The sequence below is a fragment of the Rhipicephalus microplus genome, chromosome X (genome assembly GCF_043290135.1).
Source record: "Rhipicephalus microplus isolate Deutch F79 chromosome X, USDA_Rmic, whole genome shotgun sequence".
Classification (NCBI taxonomy): Eukaryota; Metazoa; Arthropoda; class Arachnida; order Ixodida; family Ixodidae; genus Rhipicephalus; species Rhipicephalus microplus.
This window is the reverse complement of record NC_134710.1, coordinates 195,092,823-195,120,810: the sequence shown is the minus strand read 5'-3', so window position 1 is coordinate 195,120,810 and position 27,988 is coordinate 195,092,823. Positions and strand designations below refer to the sequence as shown.

The following is a 27,988-nucleotide window of genomic DNA, read 5'->3' as shown; positions in this document are numbered from 1 at the left end:
GAACAAAAATTGACTGTACATTATAATCACATGAAACGGAAACCACATATGTGGCACTAGCACTCCCATCAGGGGAGTCAAATGCATTGTCATTGCCGTCACGCAATGGCGCCTGAGCCCACGTTGTGGTCAGTTAGCGTTGTTTTTCATAGGGCCTATTATGCACGTCATATTTGTTCGCAGTGAAATGCAGCGAATTGTAATGCACTATTTTTATAATGAAAGTGCACGACAAAGGGAGGCCATTTTGCACACAAAATATAGCTGCATCATGTCCTTTTTTTGTGCCCGAGGCTTGTGATCATGAGTTGAGTAAACGGAGATCTTGAGCTGCACGTCGTTCAGGAAAAGTTACTGCAAGCTGAAAATAAGAAATTATCGGAACCTCACATAAAAAAAAAGCTTGCAGACAATCATAAGCAACTTGGCGTATATTGGCTTTGTCAAGGTTGCGGTGTGCAATGGAAGCTTATCCAAAAGTGATAGCAAAGCCAGTAAAACAGTTTCTCAGAAGGTGAACAGCCAGAAGAATAATTTTTTCATTCTTTGAAGGAAAATTGTGCTTGTCTCTTTCTTTTCATCTTTTTCTAATTGTCAAAATAGGGTCGTGCTACAGTTTTATTGTTAAGATGTGGTAGAAATTTATTCATGAGCATATTTATTATGAACTCGTGAAATGAAGTAGTACTCGTTAGTTTAGTCTAAATACTCTACTTGTAAGCATATTTTTTATCAAGCTGAGCCGAATAAGTACACTTCATTCATGTTTTCAAGCAACATATTTGGGTGTACTTGGCATGTTAGCATTTGGTTTTGGGGGGCTCTTCTGATAAGACAAACTCCTGATAAGACAAATAAATGATCGTGGTCCCTTTGAGCTCCTTTTAAAGGGAGTCTATGGTATAGCGTTTATTTAATCTTGACAATTGTAGTATTATCAAGTGCCTGTTTTATATACTATAATTGCCTGCCATCTTTGCCACTTTTTTGTGGGAAGGTGCATTTTTTCAGCACTTATTGTTTTATTGTACTGACAGCAGACAAATACATCTTATCAATAGTAGTTGCTTGACCGTGCACATCATAAGCTGCATAAATAGGTTAGCCCTCTGGCTTCTATAAAAAATAGCTACACCGCTGTCTTTATAGTACTTCATTCGTGCCTTCAGCCCTAGAAGTTAATACTTCGTGTGCTAACCATTCATGTGTGTTTAAACTATGTGTTTACTTGCCTGTCTGTACATTTTCAGGAAAGAACCACTACTCCTGTTCTTTTTACTGGTTGCATTGACAGCAGTTTTCAAATCCTATCCTAGTATCGGTGACGTCGCTCTCTATACATCTCTGCTGCCTGTCTGGAAGCATGTCTTTCCATGTGAGTGCATAGTAGTGCCAATTTTTATTAAAATTTTCTATACAGTAGTGGAGAAATAATGTTCTTGTTTTTATATTTTATAAAGTTAAAATTAAAAATAGGAACAATACTTTAGTCTTTTTTAGCTACACTTCGAACGGAAGTTCATTTTGTGAGACTACACCCATACAGTGAACGAAGACAGTAACAATTTCTTGTGGTTGGTCGTCTCTTGCTCTAAAATGCCGTCGCAACACTGTTCCCAAAAATGCTATAATATCAGTCAATGAAACACCCCAGAATAGTCTGTCCAGAGCATTGAGGAACTTGTTGTATTGAGGCAAGTGTCTAGGGGTAATGACCATCTGGCCGCCAACAATGTTCTCCATTCCACCAACTGCCTATTGTTTTGCAGCCTAGTGAAGGCCTTGCAATTGTAAATTTCATGGTAATTTATGAGCAACTTTTTTTATTATTGTTAATAATTTAACTATTTTTATGTGGTTGCTACTGTTACTTGAGTAGTAGCTACAACGAAGTATAAATCAAGAAAAAAAACGACTAGCTTAGAGACATTGGCTGCCCAAAGGAGGTCCACGAAATGCTTGTGTCATGCGAGGCATTGAGTGATTAGGGGTGCTGTTTTATGGGTGGTATAGGTATAGGTATGGTTGTTATAGGTATGGTATGAGTATGGGTGTTGTGGATATGGTATAGGTAGGATCAGCATCCTGTGCCACTGGTTGGTTTGCTGGATCTTCTGCCTGGGGCACAGTGGGGCACATTTGTATGATCTGCTACAGCATGACAACGCATTTAGAACAGCCAATGTTCTGTATGTTGTACATTACCTATAAACTTGGAAAAAAAAACAGCACAAAGACCGCATGAAGGAAGGTGACACGAGGACAAGTGCTGACTGCCAAATGAAATATTTTTTTGACGAAACAAAGAATGTGTTGATACACGAAAGAATGAAAAACAATTAAATCGTCAAAGGCATGTGGGGGAGATATTCGAGGCATTTGTCATCCACCAAAGAGACAGTCGATGTGTAAGTGCATCGCCGCTTGATCTGTTTGAAAAAGAAATCGGCTATTTGACGTTACGCACATCACTAATAATTGCAAACTAATAGTCTTGGTTTCGTCAATACAAAGTTCAGTTGGCAGTCGGTTCCCATAGTCGTGTCACCGTCCTTCGTCCTGTCCTTGTGCTGTTTTTTCAAGTTTATAGTTATGTACCAACTAGCCTGCCTTTCGGTGCTTCTTCAGTTTGTTCACTACCTATTTGTGCCAAGGAATGTGGCAAATTTGTATCACACACAAAGTCTTACCAAATGTGAATGTTGCATCATTGGAGTTTTGAGTGAGTCTGTGGTTTGTATGAGCACTGGTAGTTTCTTCTCAAATGAGTCTCTTATGTTTATTCTGGACTCAGAGGCACATAACTGTTGTTGGCAGTAATTGAGTGAAAATTGTACGACAGAATAACTGGAGTCCAGCTTTCTCTCAGCGTCCGAGATAGATGCTTTCAGTTTTTCATACACCCTTTGTTGTCATGTAATTTGAATTTAGGGTGTCTATTCAGTAGCTCTACAATATAAATTACAAGTAGGAAGACACGCGAATATTGCTATGTAGCTAGCACATGAAGGGTGAAACATTCTGCGTACAGAAGATGCTGAAGAAGACTGGCTTGTGCACTGTGTGTGCTGTGCTCCGTCTTGATCCGTGTCAATACATTCACAAATAGTCACGTCTCGTATCATTTTACGTAACAATATGATTTTAAAGCATAGAAATTGAGGCATAATGATCTAATATGGATGACTGAGGTTGTTTATGTAGCCATAAGGTAGGTACATAGGCACTGCTGTTGGCATCGGCATTTGGCATGCAGTTTTTAGACAGATATCACACTGTTATTTTCGACAAATTCACTGCAGTTTTCTGCAAAGACCATTGCCTCACTGTGCACACTACACATTTTGGAAAATCTTAATTACTTGCTCAAGATGTTTAACATACTCCATATTTTTGGCTTGTTTCTTTGCAGATATGAAGCAGTACTTCCTGGTGGGCTGTATATTTGTATCATGCTCAGCACTTGCACCGCTTCTCTGGCACCTGTGGATTTTTTCAAGTAGTGCCAATGCCAACTTTTACTTTGGCATTACATTAGCCTTTAACACTGGTCAGGTAAGGCAGTGCGGCCAAACAATTGATGAATGTAAACCTGTACTGTTTAGGAAAATAGGCTTTTGGTTCATATTTGTTTAATTATCTGTTATTTCTCCTGCATCACTGTCCTTTCTAATGCATGGTTAACAAAATGAAATTGGGAGGTATCTAAGCGCATCATTGATCACAACAAGTACGTAGGGAAAGTTTTCATGAACTATAATATTAAGTGTAAATTCGTCTGCATGGTTGCACATGTGTGACTAAGTATATTTCAGGTGTCACACATGCTGCTGTGAACCTAGCTGGTACTATTCACAGTTTCTGTGAAAAGAGGTTATAAAAAGCTATAGGTGAAAAAATAAAATTACTGGCTGCTTTAAACGGAGCCGAAGACTATTGAAAATAACTTTTATTAGAATAGTGTTTAATATTTTTAGCAAGATATATAAACCTAATGCTTGCAAATACACATAAAAGGGAATTTTCACATTTGAATAAGCTTTGTAATGATTTGAAGATGGCCATTAAATGTTCAGCTGCTGCATAATGTTATCATTACTTATGTATTGCTATGATAAAAGATTTAAAAATATCAAATCAAAGGCCCCTTGTGCTCCCTGTGACTTTATACTATGTAATTTATGATACCTGCAACTTTCTTTATTGGTAAACCACTGCCAAGCAAACACTGATGACAAGTTTCTTCAGATGTTGCACGCAAATATTACAAACAGAAAGCATGTTAAAGATGTCCTAGAACATCTTTCTGAGTACAGTTAAACATAGATGTGACAAATTATAAAGAGTTCAGACTTTATTTTTATATCCTATTTATTGCTACTTGCAGTTTTTGATAATAAAGGCTGGTATAGATAATGCAAAAACAAAATAAGTATGCAACATATGTCAGTCCTGGTTAGATCAGCCTCAAATATTTAGCAAAACGAAAAAAAAGAAGCTTGATTTTGTTTCTTGTTTTTATACTAGGGATGATGTTACACTACACTGTCCCATCATGCTGTACTGTGATGCCGTAAAATGTTCACTGTGTCTATAATGTTTGACAAAATTGACACAGCAAACACCCTCATGTAAATTAACGGAATATTAATGAGAATTCATGGACAATGTCTGTTAGTTCATTGCCTGTTCTCATTAATATTGCATCTAACAAAGAAAAGTGAGCCCTTAAATTTAAACTTCTTTCCTTCAGTGAAATCGACCAGACACATGCAGGAAATTTTTTGTTGTAGAATATTGTTGCTGCCAAGTTTCATACATAGACTGCACAAGCTCAGAAAGTCTGATAGTTACGGCTTGTCTTTGGTCCCTGGTCCCTACAGTTGTGAGAGTTATTTATTGGCATAAAAATTTTATTAACAGGAGCATATTTGGCCACTCATAGAGGTATTGGCGTAACCAACGAAACACAAAAAATGCACATCACAAAAGCTGCACTGCAGGCCAACTGAAAATAAAGTGTAGAAATCTATGCCACCATAGTTTCCACTGAATGACAGAAAAGCTCAAAATTGTTCGTGCCCTTCTGTAATATTATTGTGTTTAATCTGCTGTGTTGGCTACATACTCAGCTCAGCAGCTGCTATCAATAGTTGCTATCAGTGAATGTGATTATACTAGTGATCATGTTTTCATCTGCAGTAACTGTTTCAGCAGTAGTTTAATGTTCATTATTTACCTCATTGTGCACTGGCCGCGAACTTGCCTTCAGAACTGCACCATCGATGTCCACGTCTACCACAGTTTTCTCAACAGCATTTGCAAAAAGTGTCATTCTTATCAACAGATGCTCATTGCTTCATGACGAAGAGAGGCCATTTTTAATGTTGCGTCATAAAATATATACTGCCAGAATGCTCATATGCAGACCTGCCAAGTCTTCCGGATTACACGTACAATGTACGAATTTTGACCCCTTTGTACGGTTGTACGGTTGACGCAAAAATCTTCCGGGAAGCGTGCAAAACGTAGTTTTGTGGAAAGTTTTAGCCGTTTTTAGCAGAAAATTTACTGTTGGTCTGGCAACTTTGGTGAGACTAATCAAAACCAACTGCCATCGCCATCACTCAGTTGATCGAGCTTGCGATGTTCGCATGTTGTGCTTTGTTAGCGGTTGAGTTGGCGTGCTTCGGAGCAGTGGTGTTGGTGTCTTGGTTTGCTGTCAGCCATGGCTCTTAGTAAAGAGCGGGAGCGAAAACAGTACTTACAGGTGTTTTTGAAGCAGTACACATCCGAATTCCCCTGCATCGTGGAATCGAGGAAGGGAAAGCATTTTGCGTTCTGCGTGGTGTGTGGCTGCGACATCAGCGTTTCTCACAGAGGCAAAACCGACGTTGTTGCTCACGTTTCATCCAAGAAACACGTAAGTCACGTGCAATGCCAAGAAAAGCAGCAGCAGCTGGGACAGTTTTTTTCAAAGCGGAACTCTGATAGTGACGTGATCCGAGCGGAATGTCTCTTCACTGGGTTTCTGCTGGAACATAACCTTCCATTGACCGTCTCTGACCACGTGGGTCCCCTTCTACGAAAGATGTTCCCTACTTCGGATGTCGCAAAGCGGTACGGCTGTGCGAGAACCAAGACAAGTGCAATTGTTGGCGAGATGGCAAACCATACTCAGGAGCGCATAGTGAGTTCCTTGAAGTAGTCGAGAGTTCGACGGAATGCCGTCTGGTCAGGTAAAGGCATTGTTGAATAAAACAGGTCACTGACCAATGTCAAACAAAACAAGACGTTTCAAAACAAGATTGTGAACAAAACACGATTGTGAACAAGGGACCCGTACGGGTCCCGAAACGTCTTGTTTTGTTTGACATTGGTCAGTGACCTGTTTTATTCAACAATGAGTTCCTTGAAGCAAAAAGTTTTCTCGGTTGCCATCGACGGCAGTAATGATAGCCACTCGCAGTTGTACCCGATCGTGGTGACATACGTGGGGGAGTCTGGCTTAGTTGAGAGTCGACTACTTTCTTTGTGTACGTTGACGGGACAAGCAAGTGGTCGCAACATAGGCAACCTAATTCTGGAGGCTCTCGCGTCGTTTCATATACCGGTCACGAACTGTGTAGCGTTTTGTTCCGACAACGCCAACGTGATGCTTGGTAAAAATGGCGTGGCAGCGGTGCTGATGGAAGTCCAAGAAAATTTGATTAAAATCGGGTGCACATGCCACTTAATAAACTTGGCAGCTGAGAAGGGAGCAGTGTGCCTTCCAGCAAAAGTGGACGAAGTTCTTGTAGATATATTTTATTACCTGGAAAAGAGTGCTAAGAAGAAGGAGGCCTTGAGGCAGTTTCAGGAAATTCATGATGCAGACTTCAGAAAAATCTTGAAACATGTCCCAACTCGGTGGCTATCTCTTAGGAAATGCTTGACCAGGCTCCTGGATCAGTGGAAGCCTCTGTTGAGCTTCTTCTTGCACGAAGTGAAGGACAAAAAGAGTCCCAGCTTTCTGGACTCATACCAGATCCCAAAAACATCAGCAAAGCAAGCAACAGCTCCAGCAGAAAAGCCTGATCAGTGCAAAACGAAAAGAAAGAACTTGACACAGGCTCCTTCAGTGCTAGCGAAGTAAGCCAAGGTTTCCTGCACACAGAAGACTGACCAGCACTGCCCAACACGTGAAGAACGGCTTTTTGTTTTCCTCAGCCTGGAAACCAACCGAGCATATTGTCTCTTCTTGCAGAATATTATTCCCATTTTCGAGAAAGTGAACCTCTCCTTGCAAGCACAAGCTCCCCAGATCCACGTGCTACGGTCGCTTCTCTTGGAACTTCTTCGAGACATTTTCTCAAGATTTGTAAACCCATCGTGGCTGAAACGAAGCCCAGAGCTGCTCAACTTGGACTACCATAGCAGGGAGGCACAGAAAGGGGACGAGGACCTCATCATTGGACAGGAAACTAGGACTGTGGTAGACAAGCTAAAGCCCAGTGAGCAACAGGAGTTCTTCGAGGCAGTTCGGCACTACTTTGTGACAGTGTGCGACTACATGCGACACAAGTTTCCCCTGACAGACCCTGCTCTGCTTAATGCAGAGGTAGTTCTGAAAACCCTGGACACCATGTCCTTCCGAAAGGTTCACTTTTTTGTGGACTATTTTTCAGCGATGCTACCTCTCCAACCGGGAGAGTCGAAAATGGAAGGGGTCGACGCACTGGAGGTAGAGTTTTCCAAGTGGCAGGCTCAGGATCTTCCTCCCCATATTCTACAAGAAGAACGAGTGGATGCCCAGTGGAGAATGGTGTCACAGCTGAGAACTGCAGATGGAAGGTTGAAGTTCAGCCGAAATGCTGAGGTGATGTTTGGAATTTTGTCAATTCCACACAGCAATGCCGAGTGTGAGCGTCTCTTTAGCCTTGTGAGGAAAACAAGAACTGAATTTCGGTCGTCCATGTCCGACAAAACTCTCGGACATGTTCTCCTTGCGAAGTGCGACCAGGCTGGACATTGCTACAACCAGACCTACACGGAAGATTTCTTGAGGAGGGCCAAGTCGGCGACCACCACCTTTGTTCAAAAATAAGACAAGCTAAAGCCCAAGGAACAACAGGAACTTTTCGAGGCAGTTCGGCACTACTTTGTGACAGTGTGCGACTACATGCGACACAAGTTTTCCCCAACAGACCCTGCTCTGCCTAATGCAGAGGTAGTTCAGTTGAAAAGCCTGGAGACCATTTCCTTCCGAAAGGTGCACTTTTTTGTTCAAAAAAATAAAAAAAATGCCCCCTCCCCCCTCGGGCAGGGTCTTCCTAATTATGTGTCCCAGTACTTGGCAGGTCTGCATATGACTTCTGTGAGGACTGGGTCATGGGTGATAAAAACACAGGTACCCAAAAGTAACCGGACCGGTGCTGCGTTGGGCTGAGTTACCATAGTACGCAGATATCCCACTAGGTGGGCATCAGGCTACAACACCTTTCGAGTTCATTGCATTTAGAGGATTCTTACAGAAAGCTTTTCACTGGGTACAGTGATTTTTCTCATGAAACTAGTTTTGCGTGCTCGGTGTGTTTTTTTTTTTTTTTCGTGATTGTCAGCTGAAGTGAACAGGGGGCGGCTGTTAAGTTTCGTTCCATGCTTTAGTAAAATTACTGAGCACCTATATTGTGATATTAAACACCATTTACAAGAATGATGTGACGGGGAAAGTTTGAAAGATTTTGTCTGTTTGAAAAGGGGGGAAATGTCAGTTCTAGAAAAATCTCGTTCTGGACTTGGGTCAACTTCACGAGTGGGCAAAATTATATATATAAAAAAAATTTGACACTTCATGAATACTGACGATGGACAACTAAAGAGTTAAATAATTTATCTAGTGTGACTTGGAAAGAGCTGGTTGAGCAAATTAAAAAAAAAGATTTCGGGATTTAAAGGGCCACTGAGAAATTTCTGCCTTGAATTTGGACAAACAAACAAAGAGCTGGTCGAGTGAACAAAGGCCATGCTGTGAAAGAACAGCTCCGAAGCTACCCACACTTTCGCTCTTGGATGTTACTCATATCTAGTCATAGTGCTAATCTTACCACCACAATAATATTTGATGCCCATTCACAGTACTCTTGCAGCAGACATTACAAAAAACGTCAGGTGTGCGAAACTGTTTTTATGAAAAAAAAAAATCACTGTACCCCGAGGAAAGCTTTGTGGGAGGATCCACTGGATGCAATGGACTTGAGAGGTGTGGCTTGATGCTCATCTAGCTGGAAAATTGTTTACTTCATAGCTCTGCGTAACAAATAGCCAGGTCGGTTATTTTTGGGTACCCCTTGTATCTGGGTCCTTGTCTGTGGAACAGGCAGTGCAGGGCATATGAGGATGACGTCACAGAAAGAAGCATCACTTTGACTCGATATGCAGTGAATGCTTGTATGATCATGTCGATAGTGACCACAGTTTTGTCGGCAGCGATGTTGGCGCATGGTAAACTCCTTTTTATACCCGTGTTTATTGGCCACACACTTACTTTTGGAGCTGCATTATTGCCATTCATATTGCAGGGACCATGGTTTTGTCTGCAGTGGTTACAGCAAGCAGTGTTACTTTTGCACTCTGTGTGCATTGGATGCATGGGGATTGACAGGGGGGTACAAAAGGGACACTTGCCTCCGTCAAACCTCACCGGAAGCTTCTCTCACTCGTGCTACACCCTTGCTTTCCCCTCCCCCAGCTGTGATGCAACACTGGTTTGCACCCTCCAAGAAAAAGTCCTTCTGACGATCATGGTTGGATGCATGCATGTGATCAGAATGGCATGATTGTGACCTACAAAAGCAGACACAGTCATAGAGCTGCCTCAAAATTTATTTCTGTGCTTCTTTTGGTTTCCTTAACCATGAAACATAGTAAAATATCTTCACCATTTGTTTGATGTTGCTATTTTCACCTTTGCAGATTTTTCTCATCACAGATTTGCTATTTGCTCACGTGAAGAGAAACTTCTATCTTGAAAATGGGGATCCCAAAGAACTTGAAGAGAAGAATATGAAGTTAGAGCTGCGCTAGCAGCAGTGGACTTTAGATCATTTTTTTTTTTCAACTTCAAATGTCGGTGGAGAGTTGCACATTCATTATCTTGCATTTCATTCAATGATGGCATTGTGTAATATCACATTAGTATGTGTGCTGTCGTGGTGATATGTTAGATGTATCAAAGTTGCCTACTCAACATAAGACTGAGTACGTCACGTAAGTAGTCACCTGTAGAACAAGTCTCAACGCTTGTTGCATAACTACTTTTTTGTATATTGCACTCCACAGTCACCTGTTTTTGCTCTTTAACGGCAATAAGTGAAAGTAAGCATTGTGTAGCTGCAAAATGTGTAAAAGCTCTAAAACCTGATCTCTTTCCCTTTGTATCCTAAGATGTTAATTAAATGGTGTTTTTCCCCTTATTTTTTTAGGATGGTTTTGTGTCATAGGTGTTAGTGTTATTTATATGTAAACTTCCTTGATTTCTTTTTTGCTGTGACTGTGATTAAGATTGAAAACAGAGAGAGTTGGTGATTTATTTTGGGATTTGTGCACATGCTTCTTTTGTTGTTTCTTGTTTTGTGATTACTTCACAAATCACAAAATATGGTTTGAGTATTTGTTAATTTGGATGGTGGTGGTTGATTGATGAGCAAAATGATGGTTTATAACTCAGCACAGTGCACAGAACATTTAACATTTTAATAATATTGTAATATATCCTGGAACATCGCATAAATGGTAAATTAGCAGTGAGAAGCACTTGCTCATAATTGTGTGGTATTACTGCTATGGACATTCTCAGCTTATCCAAAGCAGTAGCATTTACCAGAATCATAGTCCTGATCTGTGCTTGTAAAAAGTGCTTGCTGTAACTTTTGTTCAGTACTAAAAACATACTGGAGGCATTGCAATGCCTTTCAAATAATCTTTTCCTTCAGAAATTTTTTGTAAAGGCTTATTGTAGTAATTTAATATAAAGAGTGTAGTGCTTACTTTCTCCATTATTGAAAAAAATCAACATAGTCATGGGGATGGGCAATAATTATGGGCAGGTAATCTACGGATTGAAGGAAATTCTCTTCAAGTTCATTACAGCAAGGTTTTTCGTAAGTAATGTAGCAACTAATGTAAATTCTTAGGTCTGTTTCACTGTGCAAAAAAGGGCTAACAACATAAAAAATTACGCTACTTTTCTGCACAGTCGCCGTGCAGAACTTTAATTTGATGTTATCAGTGATACCAATCTGGTTATTTCGTGAAACAGCAAAATCCTTCAGGAAGTTTTTGTGCATTGTCTTTCATCTCTGGAAAAGCCAAGCGCAGGGGTGGTATTCTACCAGTGCTCACTAAATGGGCTGTTGGTTGCAGCATGCACCGATCGGATAAAAATTAGAGCGGAGTTCACAATAGGCATTCACCTACTCACTCTCAAGATTTAGCCAATCGGAGGGTGTCTAAATAGATATCACTAGAGCATTGCAGACATTTAAGTGTGTAAATACAGGTTGCACATTCCTGGAAAGAAAGTTTTCAAATCCTGTTTTCTGATGAGTTTAAGTAAGGATGTGACCTATTTCTGTGCTGTTTGAAAGAAGGTTGTGACCTATTTCTGTGCTGTTGCTTCTTTCACGGGAACTCGTGACTGACTGGTGTAATTGCCTGCGATGAAAAATCTTTACAGGAGCCATGCTACTGAATCTTAATGAATGGAGCAAAGTGTGCATGGCACATATACCTCAGACACATTATGAATGTAATGTCATGTTCAACAAGCTACGTTTGTTAATACTGTCATTTGCTTGCTGTCGTATGGAAAAAATTAACCATTTATGATGAAAACCAATTTTCAAGTGAATGATTGCACTGTATTCACATTAAATTTAGAACCGAATGCATTGTGTCAAGGCCAGGGACATTTTAGAAAAATTGCTAATTACTAGTCTTTTTCTAATATTTGTCATTTAAAATTGTGGTTTTTTATTCTCATTGCTGGTTCATTGATTTAAGAGCTCTTTGACAAAAATTTGGTCTAAATGCCAGTGGCTTTTATTCTGCGGCCGCGATTGTATCGTCTGATCAGTATAGTTCAGTTCATTTACACCTGCATATAGGATTAAATGTACATGACCAAAAAGCTGCTCTCAAGGGACCAAAGCAGACTTCAATGTGCTATTAAAAATTATGGGAGGACCATATTGAGAACCTATGTTGCATAAAGCGGATTGAAAAGGTGTATGCGACGCTGTTGTTGGCTTGGCTTGATTTATGTTGTGCAGATGTGACAAATTATATAGAATGGCTGGCATATACCTTTAAAGCAACTTTTACTATTAGAAACAGCTATTTAAAGGGTATGTGATAGTAAATACAAACTTTTTGGCATTTTTTTCTTCCGCAGTCACAGCACAAGAAGTTATGATGACATTTGTCTTTGTCATATGGCAGCATACAGGAAAAATGATGTTTTCTTAAGGTCATTCGATGAACATCACGTTGCAATAACCATCTGATGGAAGAATTAAGTTACTTATTAGTCATTACATTAACAGACATTTAACCACAGCCTTTAACAATGCAGGTTATGCATCATAACATTGTTTTATGGTACTTGGAGCATGCTACTTATAATTGTGAGCCAGACCTCAAAGGTACTGTACATACCATGTTAGCCTCATTTCAGTGCTTAGTTTGTTAAAGCTTATGCACATCTACTTTAAAGAGCAAATAGTTTATTATAAGCAACTACAATGGCTGCTGTCTGCCTGTCATCTCGTAAATATTGTGTTTTAGACAAGCTCGGTGAATGTATTGGTGTGGGTCATCCCTTGTTTCTTCTTCTTTTTTGATTTATATGTGATTTTGAATCATTTCATTAAAGTTATTGCGGTACAAGAGAACAATGTCAACAATTAGGTACAGCCTGGAAATGCACTGACCAGTACAAGGAATTTAATCTAGTGATGCCAAGTAAAATGTGTATGCTGGTATTTTGTCGCCAGAAATAGCATTTGAAATAAGAAGTGGCTGTTTGGTTTAGTAGTATTGCGTATTGTAATAATTGTCATTACTTGAGCTCACAAACGTCAACTTGTCTGTTTTGTTGTAAAATATATGTTTGAATGTTGACCGTCGTTTTTGTGTTGTGTGAAAATGTGGTATAAAATACAGCTGTACAAAGGTAGTTTGTAATCTGCTATTGCAATATGCTAAAGGAACGCATATTTCTTGCCAACCCTATTTTGCTGCTGACACTTGTACTGCAGTGGCCAAGTAAATTTGAGTATTAGTAAAACTGTTCTAGAAGAGCTAGAAAGAATCTGTTAGCTATGGCACTTGTATATTGTCATGTCTGCATCGTTTCTTTTCGTGGCCCTAACTGGTGCGTGGCTCCTCTGTGATAAATTGGTAACTACTTTTGCATCAGTTCTAAATACTAACTACTTATGGTTATTTGTATAAGTGTGTTACAAAAGGAACAAAGTAAACATTTTGCATGTTATTTTATTGCTTTATTTTTCATACTATATGGTTGCATACTTTTTGCAGTTATTGTTGACGGCCGTTCTCACAACTTGTCAGAGCTGTTATGTATGCATATTTCACTGCCAGTGCATTGGTATTCAATTATGCTAATATACTAAGACCTGGATTAGAGCTAGCATAGCCAGGGGGCTGTGGGGTGTGGTCTAATGAGCCAGAGAGATTTGGTGTAATAATTAAAATGTACAAAGCTAATTAACAATTTCTTGTTGGTGAATCATTCCAATAAAACTTAAGGTGTGGCAAAATATTTGCGCCCCGACAAAGAGTTCGTTTACCAAAACGGTGGACGCCTGACCACCGTAATATTTTTATGAAAGAACTGTTTTCTAAAAAAACTTAATTATTTGTTTTTAGAATAAAAATAAAGTACAAGAAAAAAATTTCGAAGTAGATTCTTGCATGGTGTGAAATCTGTCGGAATTTTCCCGAAGAATCCCTCATAGAATGCATCGCTAATGATTATGATACTGCTTAATGCGAATCACAAGCGTAGCTGTTTAGGTGTTTTGGCCTTGCGATAAGGTAAGGCGCGACTGCCTCGCTAACCGGAAGACTGCTGAAGGCAGCACGTACATTGGCACATTCCACAACAGCTGCCAGAGACAGACCTCCGTTCACGCAGCGCTCTATTTCCATATATGGTACTGGTAAAAGCCTCGCCGCATGCCTTAGTGATGACGCCACGACTACCCACGGCGGCCCACATGTGGTTGCCGTGGAACTTGTCTCACCACTGTTGTTCCCTCCTCATTGTGGTGAGCTTGCTATCGCAGTCTTTCATCCTTTCGTCCTTGTTCGCTGTGCTTGTTATGATGACGACGCTCAATGCACAGATGGGCACCTAATAGCTGCGCTGTAAAACTTATTAATTATGGACGAGCTTGTGCTCTGAAAACTAGATGAAAAATGTAAGAGACCGCTAGAGTGTTCCACACTTAAGGTGTCCTTTCTACCAAAGCACGTCTTCTCCCAAGCCTCGCAGGTCAACCCAATTTCTTCTTAATGCGCGAAAGGCGTGCGTTGTGCCGTCTCGAGAAGCACGCAGGCATGAGACGTTGCAAAGGCTGTCACAGCAGCTTGCTTGCTCTCATGGTAGAAAACTCTTTCGGGAGATGCAGCTGAACTCTTTCGCTCTCTTCCGTCTGCATTCGCTGTGCCGGTTACGCCGACGCCGTTTAATGCAGGAACAGGTGCCTAAGAGTTACACTTTTGAATACGTGCCAGAAAAAAAAAAGGACAAACTTCTCTTACAGAACTGGAATGGTAACATAAGTTTAACTACTGTATAGTTTATGAGATCACACAAATAATGGGTGTTAAGTTTGATACAACTTAGGCATCAGAAAATATTGATTTCATTGTTTGGATAACAAAACTAGTTTCAAATGATTTATGTAAACTATTTAATAAATAGGGAATGGGTGGCTGTAATAAATGATTATTATTATAGCTCTTGGGGTTGCTATGTGCCATAATTATTTGTTTATTGTATGTGCTATACTTCTATTTACATCTAGGTTTGTAAGCTTTGCTATGTAGTGTTGTGCTTGATGGGGATTTAAAACACATCCCTAATATATTGTTATATTGTTGGTGCAAGGGAGTCATAGTATTGTAAAAACTGATTTTTAGTGTGCTCATTGAAAGGGCAGTTTCCAAAACTTCTTAAAACTTTTTTTGTAATATATGTATTTTAGTGATGTCAATGATACCTGTTCTACCTCATGCAGGAAGACAATGCTGATTATATGAAAGCACCATTTAATTGTAGAGTAAATGTCTAATGTATTTAGAGGAGTATATCTCTAAGTTAGTAAATTACTGTACACCAACTTCCTACGATACTTTGATACTTTATAACAGAAGTACTCTATTTAAATCGCTCGAACAGAAAACACCCATGATTTTGACATTGTTTACAACTTCTATTTTGCCATTATCTATGCTTATATTGTGCAGTATTGTGATAATTTTGTCTTTAGATAGAATATAAGCTTTGTTTTACTCTAGGGTTAATTTATAAGCTATTGGCATTGGCACACATTGTGGTTTAGTTTGGGCACGTTGGTAAGTACTCGACGTTTCAATTAAACCGCATTTCCTGCCAGATTGGACAGCTTCTAAAATGCATCGGTCTAGCCGCACGAACTGGAAGATAACTGTTTGCTCATCATCGAGAAGCATCCGTCACCGCGGCCAACCTCACGGCTTGCTGACTTTTTGGGAAACGTGCAGCTATAGCTATGACACATCATAACAGTAGGTAGGCCAGGTGCAGCTGAAGCCAAGATGTTGCCGAGAAGTAATATAAAGGGTGAAATAGAGGGTATTTTTAAAGATTTCCATATCTCTTGCAGGTCACGGGATAGCTGCATGTGTACCATACAAGCGAAAAATTCAGGAACCCTGGTCCTTTTAGGCAAATGGGGCCACGCGAAACTTGGTGTGTGCCTGTTCTTTTTTTTTTCTTTTGCGGGGGTCACACCTACAATGCCAATGACACTTGTGAGGTGATGCAACGTTCGTTTGAAAACAGTGCCAGATCATCAAGTTAAGAGGCAGGCAGCTGCATATTAGATTTCTTCTGTTGTTCTTATCGAAAGAAGCAAAAAGTTTCGCTGTTTATGCAAACTGAACATGTCTTCTCAGCAGTCTCCCATTTCTCTAGAAAGCAGCAACACGGAGCATTCCGCTAGATCTTTTTTCAGACAGTGGGAGTTATCTCACTTCGTGCGCGCCTGTAAATTTAGCAATCTTACCAGTTAAACGTTTTCCAGCTTTGCGGTCATTTGCATCACGATTTGGATATATTTATCGTGTATACAAGCACATCATTATGGTGCACAAATGTGTTTTTGCAGCTCGGTGAGCGAGGCTCCCTTCAAATATAGTCAAAGCCCCATATACGTTGCCCTCCTTTTGTTCTCTTGAATCTATTTCTTACTTTTGCCGCTCATGTAGGAGTAATCGTTGCAGACAAAATTACGCTGCGCCTTTTTAAGTATTCGTTTTTTAGTATTTGTGAAAAGCACCTGACGAGATTTTGAAGAAAAAACAGTGTTTTGTTTCTGGATTTAAATTTTGAAATATGGTTCAATCTGTGATAATTCATGAAAATAAGTATTTCTGCTTCATCAAAGGTATTTAGCGCAATTATTGAGAAAATTAAAGGACCCCTTAGAGCAAATTTTTGTGACTATCGTAATTTGTAAACTTGTGCCTGGCAACGCCAAAATTAAATCGTAAATGCTCTAACGTATCATAAAATTAATGCTAGCGACGTGCATTGTGACGACTTTCAGCGTCACTTCAGAACGGCCACCTGAAATCGCAAAAAAACAAGCGCTCTATGTGCACTCAATTCTAAAGCTTCGCTGAGCACGCAGTTTTCAAATCGGGGGGACCCACGCGCGCTCAAGAATGAAATGGTGTGAGTGCTTTGAACGTCGGGAAAAAAAAAATCGCCGCCATATCCTCAAAGTGAATGATGTTAGAGGAGCTTGCTCGGGTTTGGGTGCACGTTAAAGAACCCCTGGTGGTCGAAATTTTGAGAGCCCTCCACTTCGGCGTCTCTCATAATCATATGGTGGTTTTGGGACGTTAAACCCCACATATCAATCAATCAATTATTGGAGCTTGCTCGGGGTTGCACCTTGGCGAGGCCATCTCTGCCGGCGCATGATGTGTTCGTCGAAGGAAGCGTTGTTGGGCACTTGGTGCAGATGTCTGAGGCTCAAAAAACATATCTTGAAACGGGGAAAGCAGAAGAGAATAAAGAACAGCGCAAACTACCAACTGTTTAATGACAATCTAAGAAACGCACATGGAAAAAAATAATGCAGTTCCATGCATGCGTGCACAGCCAACAAACGTCGCACAGCGTCATGTTCAAGGCAATATAAGCTATCGAAAAACCTCATTTCTGTAGAATACAACATTGTAGATATATCACTGATACAATCGGGCCTTTTCTTTTTTATACGAAAAGCTTCCAAGAGCTCTCTAGCTGTTTGTTTGCTACTCCTACTAAGAATCACCGTTTGCTTAAAGCGAGGCACACATCCGCAGGCTTTACAGTGCGCAGGAAGATGCGCATGATCACTTTTGTCTTAACTATGCTCCCCATAGAGTTTCATACAATAATACCTGAATCGGTCATTGATGCAACGCCCCTTGACCCGTGTAGGACTTGCCGCAGCTTAAGGGTGTCTCATATACCACCCCCTGTGCGCAGCGCCTAAAAAGTTAAGTGTGCTGCTTCCCTTTGCTCATCGCATGTGATACGCGGACACAGCTTGTTAAGAGCTGAAAAAAAAAATGATCTGGATGCCGCATGGGTGGCCACATGCTTGAGGTTATGACTCGCACGGTGTACATTAGGGACTATCTCTGGCTTAACCCGCTCCCTCTCATTCGGGCTCGCATTTCCATTGGCAGCACTGCCTTTGAACTTCTGCAGCAGGGACTCCATCACTGAACCAACAACAGAGTGAGGATAGCCGCCTTGGAAAGTCTCTGAAGCTGAATCAAAAAGCTAGCCTGCATAACATGCTCACATGATCGGCGTAAAGCCAACTCTATGCAAGCAAAGCAGTGCGATTCCGTGCTTCACAGTCTTTGAATGCGCTGAGTCATACAGTAACAAATCTTTCTTACTTCGTGGGAGGTACACGCAGCATATATGATCGCCCAATATCGCCAGGTTAAGGTCCAAAAACTGCAAAGAGCTATCTTTCGGAAATTCATTAGTGAACGTGAGCGTTTTCTTTAAAAACTTCTAAAATTTCCTCAACCATCACAGGGCAAGGAAATTGGCATCTATTGTCAATAACAGATAAAAAAATCAGGAACATATCTAAACACCTTAAAAACAATCGGATGAGATGAAGTATAAACACTGTGTAGTGCATGGTCAAGGGACAATAAAACGATGTCGCATAAAATCGGTGCAACTCGTAATCACATGCAAATGCCCTTCCTCAGTAAAAACATGCCATGTTCAAAAGGAACGAAAGTGTGGTTGAGATATGGGCTTTTAAGAAGGTAACAAAGTTCGCAGACGACATCTCCGTTTTAGTCACAAAGGTGGCTTGGCCACTTTCTTCGATACACTGTTTAACCGCTCGAAGTAGTTCCGGATGCGGAACCGAGTAAAAAAGGCCAATTATTACAACAACAGAAAAAGGTAGCCTTTTCATGGCTTCCAAAGAAAAACTCAAATACTTCATCGGAATTTTTCGTCAAGAAAGGGTCATGAAATTCAAGAAGTTTGAGGGCTTCGAGCAAAAAACCACTAACCTGATATTGCCAAGTGCAACGCTCACAAATGAGAGTGTGGAAAGGTACGTCGGCTATACGTCTTGGAACTAAACAAAGCAGCAAGAGAGAGAGAGAGAGAGAGAACTAACGTTTTTTGCACCCGTCTATAATGACGGGGGAGGAGGCTTCGGCCTCTGCCCCCAATCATCCCCCTAGCCATCGGCCGGAATCCCTTGGGACTCGGCGGCGGTCAGGGCGAGACCGATGACTTGACGCTGTTCTTCGGCGTCACGGCTGTGTAATAAGGCCTCCCAGGATTCTACGTTTCTACTTGGATCGTTGTAGGATGGGCAGGTCCATACCATGTGCACTAAACCCGCAGTGCTGTTGCAGTGCGCACATCTAGAGCTGAACACTTCCGGGTGCCATTTACTGTACAGGTGAGGGTTTGGAAACACCCCGGTTTGCGATTTTCGCCACATAATTTCCTCCTTTTTGCTCAGCTGTTTAGCTGCCTCTGGATAAATCTTACAGTGGAGTTTATAGTGTGCGGTGATTTCCTGAAACGTTCGTAGTTCGGCTCTTGTGGAGAGGGGCTGCTCGCGCGAAGGCGGCGGGTCAGCGTCGATGGACCGGAAAGTGAGCCCTCGGGCGATCGCGTGCGCCTTCTCATTCCCCTTCAGACCTTGATGGGCCGGGGACCATACTAGTGAGATTAGCCCTGCGGGTACTGGTCCTTGTGTTAGAACTTTGTCGGCTGTAGCAGAGATCCTGCCCATATCGTAGTTTTTAATGGCTGACTTAGAGTCGCTAACAATCACTCGTGTGCCTTTTTGAGCTATTGCCAAAGCAATCGCAAGTTCTTCTGCCTCTGTGGTGGTTGTGTTCTTAGAGGTGCCGCACGAGACCAGGTCCCCATTCTCGCGAACCACTACCGCTGTGTGTGCTCCCTTTCTTTCGTATTCTGCAGCGTCCGTGTAAAGCACGCCAGATCGACCTTCAAGTTTCACCAGCAGGGCTACAGCTCTAGCTTTGCGTCTGCCTTCATGAAACGCCGGATGCATGTTTTTCGGCAGCGGTATAATTTTCAGTCTTGCCCTTGTTGATTTAGGTATGCTAGCGGTCTGCCTGGAACACTCCGTGGGCTCGAACCCCAAGTGCTCCATGATTTTCCTCCCGGTTCTACTTCTCAGAAGTCTTTGGTGCTGTGACATCATGGCGGCTTCTATTAGTTCATCTAAAGTGTTGGAGACACCCTGCCCAAGAAGTTTAACCGTAGAGTGTTCGGGGGAAGCCCTAGCGCAGTCTTGATGCCTTTCCTTATAATGGCTTCAATTTTATCTTTTTCTGCTCTACTTAATTTAAGATAAGGGGCAACGTTTAGTACACGGCTTATCGCGAAAGCTTGAACTAATCTTAAAAGATTGGCTTCCTTCATCCCCGCATTCTTGTTAAAAATGCGCTTAAGCAGGCGGCACGTCTGGTTCGCACTAGCTTCGAGTCTCCGGATAGTTTCAGTGTTTTTTTCTATTTGCTTGTATACGCATCCCTAGAATTCTAATACTGTCTACGGTTGTAATAGCACTACCATTCACTCGCAAAGCGATGTCACAACCCCTTCCGAGGGGATTGTTTGTTTTCCTTTTTTGCGATGGTAGAAAAAGAGTCTGATTTTTCTGCCGAGCATTTTAACCCTAGTGGTTCGAGATATTGTTCGATGGTATTTATAGCCGCCTGAAGTGCGTTTTCAATATGTCCGTCACTACCCCTGTTTATCCACAGCGTCACATCGTCTGCGTATATTGTGTGATGCAGATTTTCGATTCCTTCCAACTTCTCAGGTTGTCCAATCATCGCTATATTAAAAAGAGTCGGAGAGAGTACAGACCCTTGTGGCGTCCCTTTATTCCCCAATTTAATGTTTTCGAGCGACTGCCCTCCCATGTTGATAGTGGCTGTACGATTTGAGAGAAAGCCCCTCACGTAGTTGTATGTCTTGACGCCTACGTTTAGCGCACTAAGGTTCTTAAGTAAGGCTTCATGTTTGACATTGTCAAACGCCTTGGAGACGTCCAGACGCACAATTACTTTGGTGTCAACAGTCTTTTTGTCTATTATCTTCTCCTTTAGCTGTAGCATGATATCGCACGTCGATAGGTGGGATCTGAAGCCTATCATAGTATCAGGGTACAGGTTTTTATCTTCCATGAACCTAGTCAGTCTTGTTTGGATGTCGTGCTCCATCAATTTTCCTACGCAAGATGTGATGGAAATGGGTCTGAGATGTTCAAGACTGAGCTTTTTCCCTGGCTTAGGAATGAAGACTACATTGGCCGTTTTCCAAGCTTGCGGTATTTCTCCCTTGTCCCAGCATTCTTGCATATAAGCTGCAAGTTGACGAATGGAGCCGTCGTCAAGATTCCTGAGCGTTCTGTTGTTGATTTTGTCCGGACCGGCAGCCGTTTCAGTTTTAAGTCGGTTAATTTCAGCCCTGACTTCTCCAACCGTGGTGGGGCTGTCTAGCTCCGGGTTTTCTGAACCAGCGTAGCCAGGGAGCTTTTGAGATTCTGCGCAGCAGAGGTATCGATCCCTAACCTTCGTTAATAATTCCGTCGTCTGACCTTCGTATTCATATACAAGCTTTTGAAGTTGCTGTCGGGCCTCCGACTTGGTTTTCTCTGGGTCTAATAGATGCCGTAGTAGCTGCCATGTTTTAGCACTGCCAATATCTCTATCCATCTGATCACCGATACTACCCCACTTTTGCTTGGTAAGTTCCAATGCATAATCTTCGATCTCTCTATTCAGTGCAGCAACTTCGTTTCGGAGATTCCTGTCTCCTCTTTTCTGACTGATTTTTCGCTCTAGGTTTTTCTTTTTCTTCCACATGCTTACAAGATGTCTATCAACAACTTCCTCATCGCCAGCGTCAATCTCTTCGGTAGCGTGCTGAACCGACTGGATCACCCCTTTACTCCAATCGTTAATATCATTTATGGGTCCTGTTCTGACCTGATATTTCAAAAGGTCACCCAACCTGTAGTTTTAACTTTTCTCTTATTGACCACCAGCGGGCCGTTGGCAACGATAATCTCTAAAATTCTATGATCACTACCTAGGTCTTCGCCGGTATTGCATCACGTGGCGGCGGTGGCACTGCTGACCAGGGTAAGATCTGGCGTCGTGTCTTGAGATACGCTATTTCCTTTCTTCGTTGGCTGCATTGGGTCTGTTATAAGTATGAGCTCATGTTGTTGAATTTCGTTCCACAAATTTCTGCCCTTAACCTGGGTGAATTTATAACCCCATGCCGTATGATGCGCATTAAAGTCGCCCAAAATCAATAGTAGACCGTTAGCTGAAATAACCTTTGTTTTCGTGAAAGGATCACCAAAGTTGATTTTGCGCTGCCTGGGGGAACTATACACATTCAGGATAAAAAGACTCTTGTCTTTGCGCTTGCGAGGCACGAGTTCAACTAAAACATGATCGATTTGCGAGCTCCCCGTCTCGTGCTGCATTGTCGTAATGTTTCTCTTTACGAAGGTCGTAACTTGGGTATCATTACCCGACCCGGCAAAAGATTTGTAACCTGCTAATTTTGCATTTTCCCCACACTCCTGGATCGCAATAACCTCCGGTCGATGGGCGTCGGTAAGAAAAGATTGTAAAACCGCACGTTTGCGTGAGAAAACCCTACAGTTCCACTGCCAAATTGTATTACTGTAAGGGTGCAGAGCCATCATGGTTTAGCTTGAGCGCTTGGCATAGCCATTCTATCTGTCGGTCCCTGCTAGCAAATTCAGCCTTAATTTGCTCAATAGCGTTGCCTACTTGTTTCATCTGTTCTAGTACAGCTTGTAGCATACCTTGTAATGACTTTGTTTCGACCTCAAGCGCTTCAATTCTCGCTCCGTGATTTTCTTCAATTTCGGTTTCTTTAGCCCTCTTCTTCTTTGAAGGCGGTTGGTTTGCTACCTGGGGTGTTTTCAGCGCCTTCCCTGGTTTACTGGTTAGATGAGCCTTAATCTCATCAAGCTGTTTGCGTAATTCCGCATTTTGCTCCTGTAATATCCTGTTTTGCTCTTTAAGAGCATTAATCATCTCTGTATTAGCATCCTGGGAGACCTTAGTTACCCAACCCACCTGTGGTCCTGTGGATTTTGACTTCTCCTGGGCGCAATCACCACCATCATGGGATGCCTTGTGAGAAACTCCCGGCTTCTCCAGCGGTGGATATCAGGGGAAGGATTCCGAGCGCCCTCTCGATCTAGTTCGATGCTTAGATTTGCGCCTCGAACGATCTTGAACCCCGTCTGTCCTGCTGTGCCGCTGCGTGCCCTCTTCGGCCTTGCGTCGTTCTTCTTGCTCCCGCGCTTCTTCAAGCTTCATTTCCCACTGTCGCTTCTTCACTATATAAGGTGTCTGAAAAAGTTCTTTGCACCTTTTGTCTCCGGTCACGTGCTCCTTGCCACACAGACGGCACCTCGGCGTACATTCATGGTCCTTGGGTGGGGAGGCCACCCCACAACCTCTGCATTTTTCTTGTGGGCTGTCACGTACGTCGGATCGATGTCCCAGCTCACCACACTTGTAAAACACTTCATATCTCTTCTTGTAGAGAAAGCATTTCATCGGCGTCCCAAAGCAGATCATCCATCTCGGCACGTAGTCGTCAACAAAGGTGATGATTACCGAAGTGGAGTTGCCCATCCTTCGCACACCAAGAATAGGACGATTCTCTTCGTGTGAGAAAGCCAGTTCCAATTCTCTCTCAGAGAGTCTGATATCAAGTCCACGTACCACTCCTTTGCCACAGCTTTCAGGCGCAGCCATGTATGCCTTCCCCTCGTACTCCTTGCCGTCGAGCTTTATGACTTTCAGGTCCAACATTTTCTTGGCATCATCCCCCCTGGGCGTGCTGTATATCAATGTTCCTTGCTTGTCGTTGACAACGATCCTGTCTTCCTCCCGACCTTTCTGCCATGGAATGCCTGCTGCCATCCTTACTGCTCCACCAATCACAGGTGCCGAGCGTCTGGTGAGCGTCAGTCCTTCTTTGGGCCTGATTAACTTTGTGATCCGCGTTCGGAAGACGCGGTAGATGCGACGCTACTGACCGCTCCGCGAGTTTTTTTCCCGCCGCTTTATATGAGGGTTTCCCGCTTACACTATGCTTGTCGCCATTGAAGCCGGCCGGCATCGTCCTGCCTTCTTTTCCGCATCCACTGCTGGTAGACGCCGCCCTGGTGGCGCCATCGCGTTCCCGTTGTTGACTCTCCTGGAGCTCCGCCACACGTTTCGACACTTTCGTCACCCAGTCCGAGCTTTCCAATTCTTCTTGATCGGCATCTCTACCATTAACAGTCACTTCCATCGTCATAGTGCCTCCGCAGACGCTCTACAAGACGACGCCTGGAGCCTCGAACGCCGATCCGACCGCCTCGGCGCTAGGCCCAACGGTGGAGTTGGCGAGACGCACAACGTAGCCGAACACCGAAGGCGCAATACAATACTTTAAAATCTACTTACAGTTCTCAGAATGGTAGCCACAGGATACTGAGCACGTCCGCAACCACACACAGCACTTTATCAGCTGGCTGTTGTCCTTTCCGCGTGAAGAAGTGGTCATTTCACGGAGCTGACGCGGAGCCGTGTCTCACGCCATTGCGAGCCTCACGCAACCCAAGCAGCAAGAGAATCTTTTTTGCACCTGCTTATCTGTTTAGCCAATGTTTCGCATACAGTTTCTTCACACAAAGAGACCACAGTTCTCTTAGCTTTAAATAGGCTCACTTCTACAGGCTTGAAGTTCTTTTTAATTGCTTGTCTTGCCCTTTCATTAAAGGAGTGCCTAGACAAAGCCACAAACCCACCTTCCTTATGAGATTGCATTAGACAGAGTTCATTGTCTCTAAAACATGACACTACACGCTGCAACACATGCACTTGTCGCCCAGTATCACAGCCTTGCGTAGATCGTCAACACCTTCCAGCAGGCAACGTTCGCGCTGTTCATGAGGCGCTTTCCTGACGATTTGCCGATTCCACGCAAGAAGCTCCTGTGCTGCAACCTGTGGCTCAATACCATATTTCGGACCCTTATTGAGGAGATTGTCTATATTGTCATCAAAGTTGGTTTCCCTTATAATCCTACAGCCTCCCTGTGCGACCTTTTTTGGTTTATGTCTTGGTCATACTCCTCAGCAGGCAAGATAGCATACTGTTCCGCGTAGTTTCTATGGCAGTACTCACCACCTTGCTGTAGTCCTTCAGCTTCCTTGCTTCCCACAAAGCGGGGAATCCACTTGCGCTGTGCTTCGTGAGGCTATGTGTGCTAAACGAAAATGCAAATTCATGCTTGTCGTGTTGACCGCGACCCGTCTTTAGGTGCAAATCTACAATGAATGAAGTAGCGTGGTTGCGCGCGTTTTTTTTCCCAGCAAAATTAAGTCTCTTTGGCGCAAGCACGCGTTAATACCCATTTGATGCTTCAATTCGACTCGGAATGAGTCGTTACTTTTTACCAAAGCAGCGCGCTCAGCGCCCGTGGTTTCATATATGTGGCCATAGCAGACGATGCTGGCAATCAGGCATTATTAGAAGAGTAAGACTTCCGGAGCAGTTATTTAGCACTTCGCACAGTCAGTGAAGAAGCTGCAGTAGTATCTTATCATTTTGTTTAGTTAAGCACAAGAATAAGAATTAAAAAAAATTGGCCTCGTATCTGCATGTTACACTGCAAATGTCGTCAAAGCATGATAGGCTTGCGTCTGGAGAGAGTGATCAAAACGTTTATTTGATTTTCTGCGCAAGAAACTTGGTGAATGGTATTTTGGAGGCGCTGCGCTAAAGTGCCTCGAGCGTGAAGCGGAGGCGAACGAGCGCATCAAGTCACGTCAAACGTGAGACATGAGCGCTATCTGGCAGAGGCGGTGAGCGTGCCCGTCTCGGAGGCGATAAGGTGTAGAACGCAAGGCGACGGGTAAGTGCCACCACTGTGTCGTCTTAGCAAAGCGTTGAAAACGCTTACTTTTTCGTGCAAGCGTGGCCTTGTCAGCGCAGGGTTATAAACGCTACGGTCCTTAGAATTACTTGTGTGTGCCTTCTCTAGTGTAAAGGCACGCACACAAAACATCCACGTGTTGTTATGGTGCCTCAGATATGCGCAAAAATTGCTTTTTAATTGACAATCGCACAAGTGTTAACGCTGAATCTGGAGCGAAATTGGTGGGCGCTGCGGATGGTGTCCACCGTTTGCGGTATCGTTTGGTGCCGTTTGGAGCATCGTTAAGGGTGGACAAACAGAGAAATGTACAGACAGACAGACAGACAGACAGACAGACAGACAGACAGACAGACAGACAGACAGACAGACAGACAGACAGACAGACAGACAGACAGACAGGACAGACCAAAATTTTACTTTCGAAGGTCCCCAAGAAAGACAATCTTTAAAAGGAGACGTGAAAGCGGCTGTGGGCTGCGCGAGAGTGCTGGTGGAGCAATCCAACCACGTACGTGACGTCACAGAAATGCGTACGCATGGTGGTGCCACGGTATGTCCTCGCGCCCGATATGCTACCTTCAGGTAAAGGTAGCATATATTGATTGATATGTGGGGTTTAACGTCCCAAAACCACTATATGATTATGAGAGACGCCGTAGTGGAGGGCTCCGGAAATTTAGACCACCTGGGGTTCTTTAACGTGCACCCAAATCTGAGCACACGGGCCTACAACATTTCCGCCTCCATCAGAAATGCAACCACCGCAGCCCGGATTCTATCCCGCCACCTGGGATATATGGTGGCTACCGGAGATGGGTACACTGGAAATACTGGTGTACACGCCGGCAGCCGCCGCTGGACAATATAATAAGTGATTTTTAGAAGAGAGAAAAGAAGATAAAAGTGAGCCCCGTAACTGGCTGCATCATAGTGCGGCCCCTCAACAGTAGCTCACGAGGGATGGGGGTAAGGAGGGATTAAAATAGAGAGGGAGGAATAAAAGCAATAGAGATAGAGATAGGGGCAGGAACAAAGAGACCCACATACAGAAGTAAGGGAAAGATAGGAAAGATGGACACAGTCGCAGAAGCCCAAGGACGGGGCACCAATAAGCGAGAGTTTCACGGCGTCAAGGGATGACGGAGGGCGAGCCGTTCAGCCAGAGCTGCATGTGCTGTCGTCGGAGATCGCTGGGGCACAACCGGTCGGCATGAAATCCAGCGAGCGAGTCGCGAGCTATAGAAGCTTGCCGACGAAGCTGCTAAAATCGTAAGCAGCCAAAACCACCCCGAGAACAGCCTGACAACAGAGCGAGAGGGGCGAGTAACAATAAAAGTTGGGGTGTGCGAATATTCCAAAATTTCGAATAACGAATCGAATAACGTGCTATTTGATTCGGTTGTCGAATTGAATAACGCCTATTCAAAATATCGAATATTTTCGAACAACCAAGAATGTCGGAAAATGCTGTACGGAACGAGATATTGAACATGCAGGGGTTCCTTTTCATGTTTTAATAATCGGATTACCCAGATGCATGCAGCCCGTGTACTCCGGCACTATCGACGGTATATTTATCACAGGATGCTCGCGTTTCGCTTAAAAACTTCAATGTCGCCAAAGCAACACTGTCAGCAATCAACTCCTTACTGCAAAATTCATGCTATTAACTCGTGAACATGTCTCAATATTAAACTATTAGTTTCATTGAAAAGCTGTTGACAAAGTGTCAAGAAATATTTCGAAGGCTGTGCTTGCTGCTACAATTGTAGCATTATTTTAATGAGAACTAACAGATAATGATACCAAGGAATGCTTATTAGAAGTGATTCTAATGTAAACAGGAAGAAAGCCAAGTGGACGAAAAGACAACTTGCAGGTGGCAGGAATTGAACCTTCGAATAACTCCTCTGATGCTCTAGCACTTATCTACGGGGGTGGTCAACGCCACGTCCGCTTTATTGGGTATATGTGCATTGAAACATGGAAGGTTCAGTCAGCGTTGCCAGTAGCCATTACAGTGATTGTGGAACGTTTTTTGTTGGTCAAATGTAATCACAATACTCCTTTGTAAAATGCTCTAATTATTCGTTTCAATAAAAATGTGGTGGAATTCTCGGGCTGTTCTGAAAATGGTCACCT

At 42.8% G+C, this 27,988-nt stretch overlaps 2 protein-coding genes across 3 annotated transcripts in view; both read left to right on the top strand.

The window, feature by feature from the left end:
• PIG-U (phosphatidylinositol glycan anchor biosynthesis class U) overlaps nucleotides 1-13,968 on the top strand; it is a 51,789-nt gene extending 37,821 nt beyond the window's left edge. The window contains exons 10-12 of the mRNA XM_037428829.2: nucleotides 1,251-1,375; nucleotides 3,413-3,555; nucleotides 9,955-13,968. Coding sequence (XP_037284726.2) covers nucleotides 1,251-1,375; nucleotides 3,413-3,555; nucleotides 9,955-10,065 — 379 coding nt within the window. The 3' untranslated portion in view covers nucleotides 10,066-13,968. The remainder of the gene's footprint in view (nucleotides 1-1,250; nucleotides 1,376-3,412; nucleotides 3,556-9,954) is intronic.
• Nucleotides 13,969-18,634: 4,666 nt separating this feature from the next.
• Nucleotides 18,635-27,988, top strand: part of LOC119175577 (uncharacterized) — a 44,238-nt gene continuing 34,884 nt past the window's right edge. The window contains exon 1 of one of the 2 annotated variants that reach the window (XM_075878440.1): nucleotides 18,635-19,277. The gene's annotated coding sequence lies outside the window, so the exon portion shown is untranslated. The remainder of the gene's footprint in view (nucleotides 19,278-27,988) is intronic. The other variant, XM_075878439.1, reaches the window with a different exon arrangement.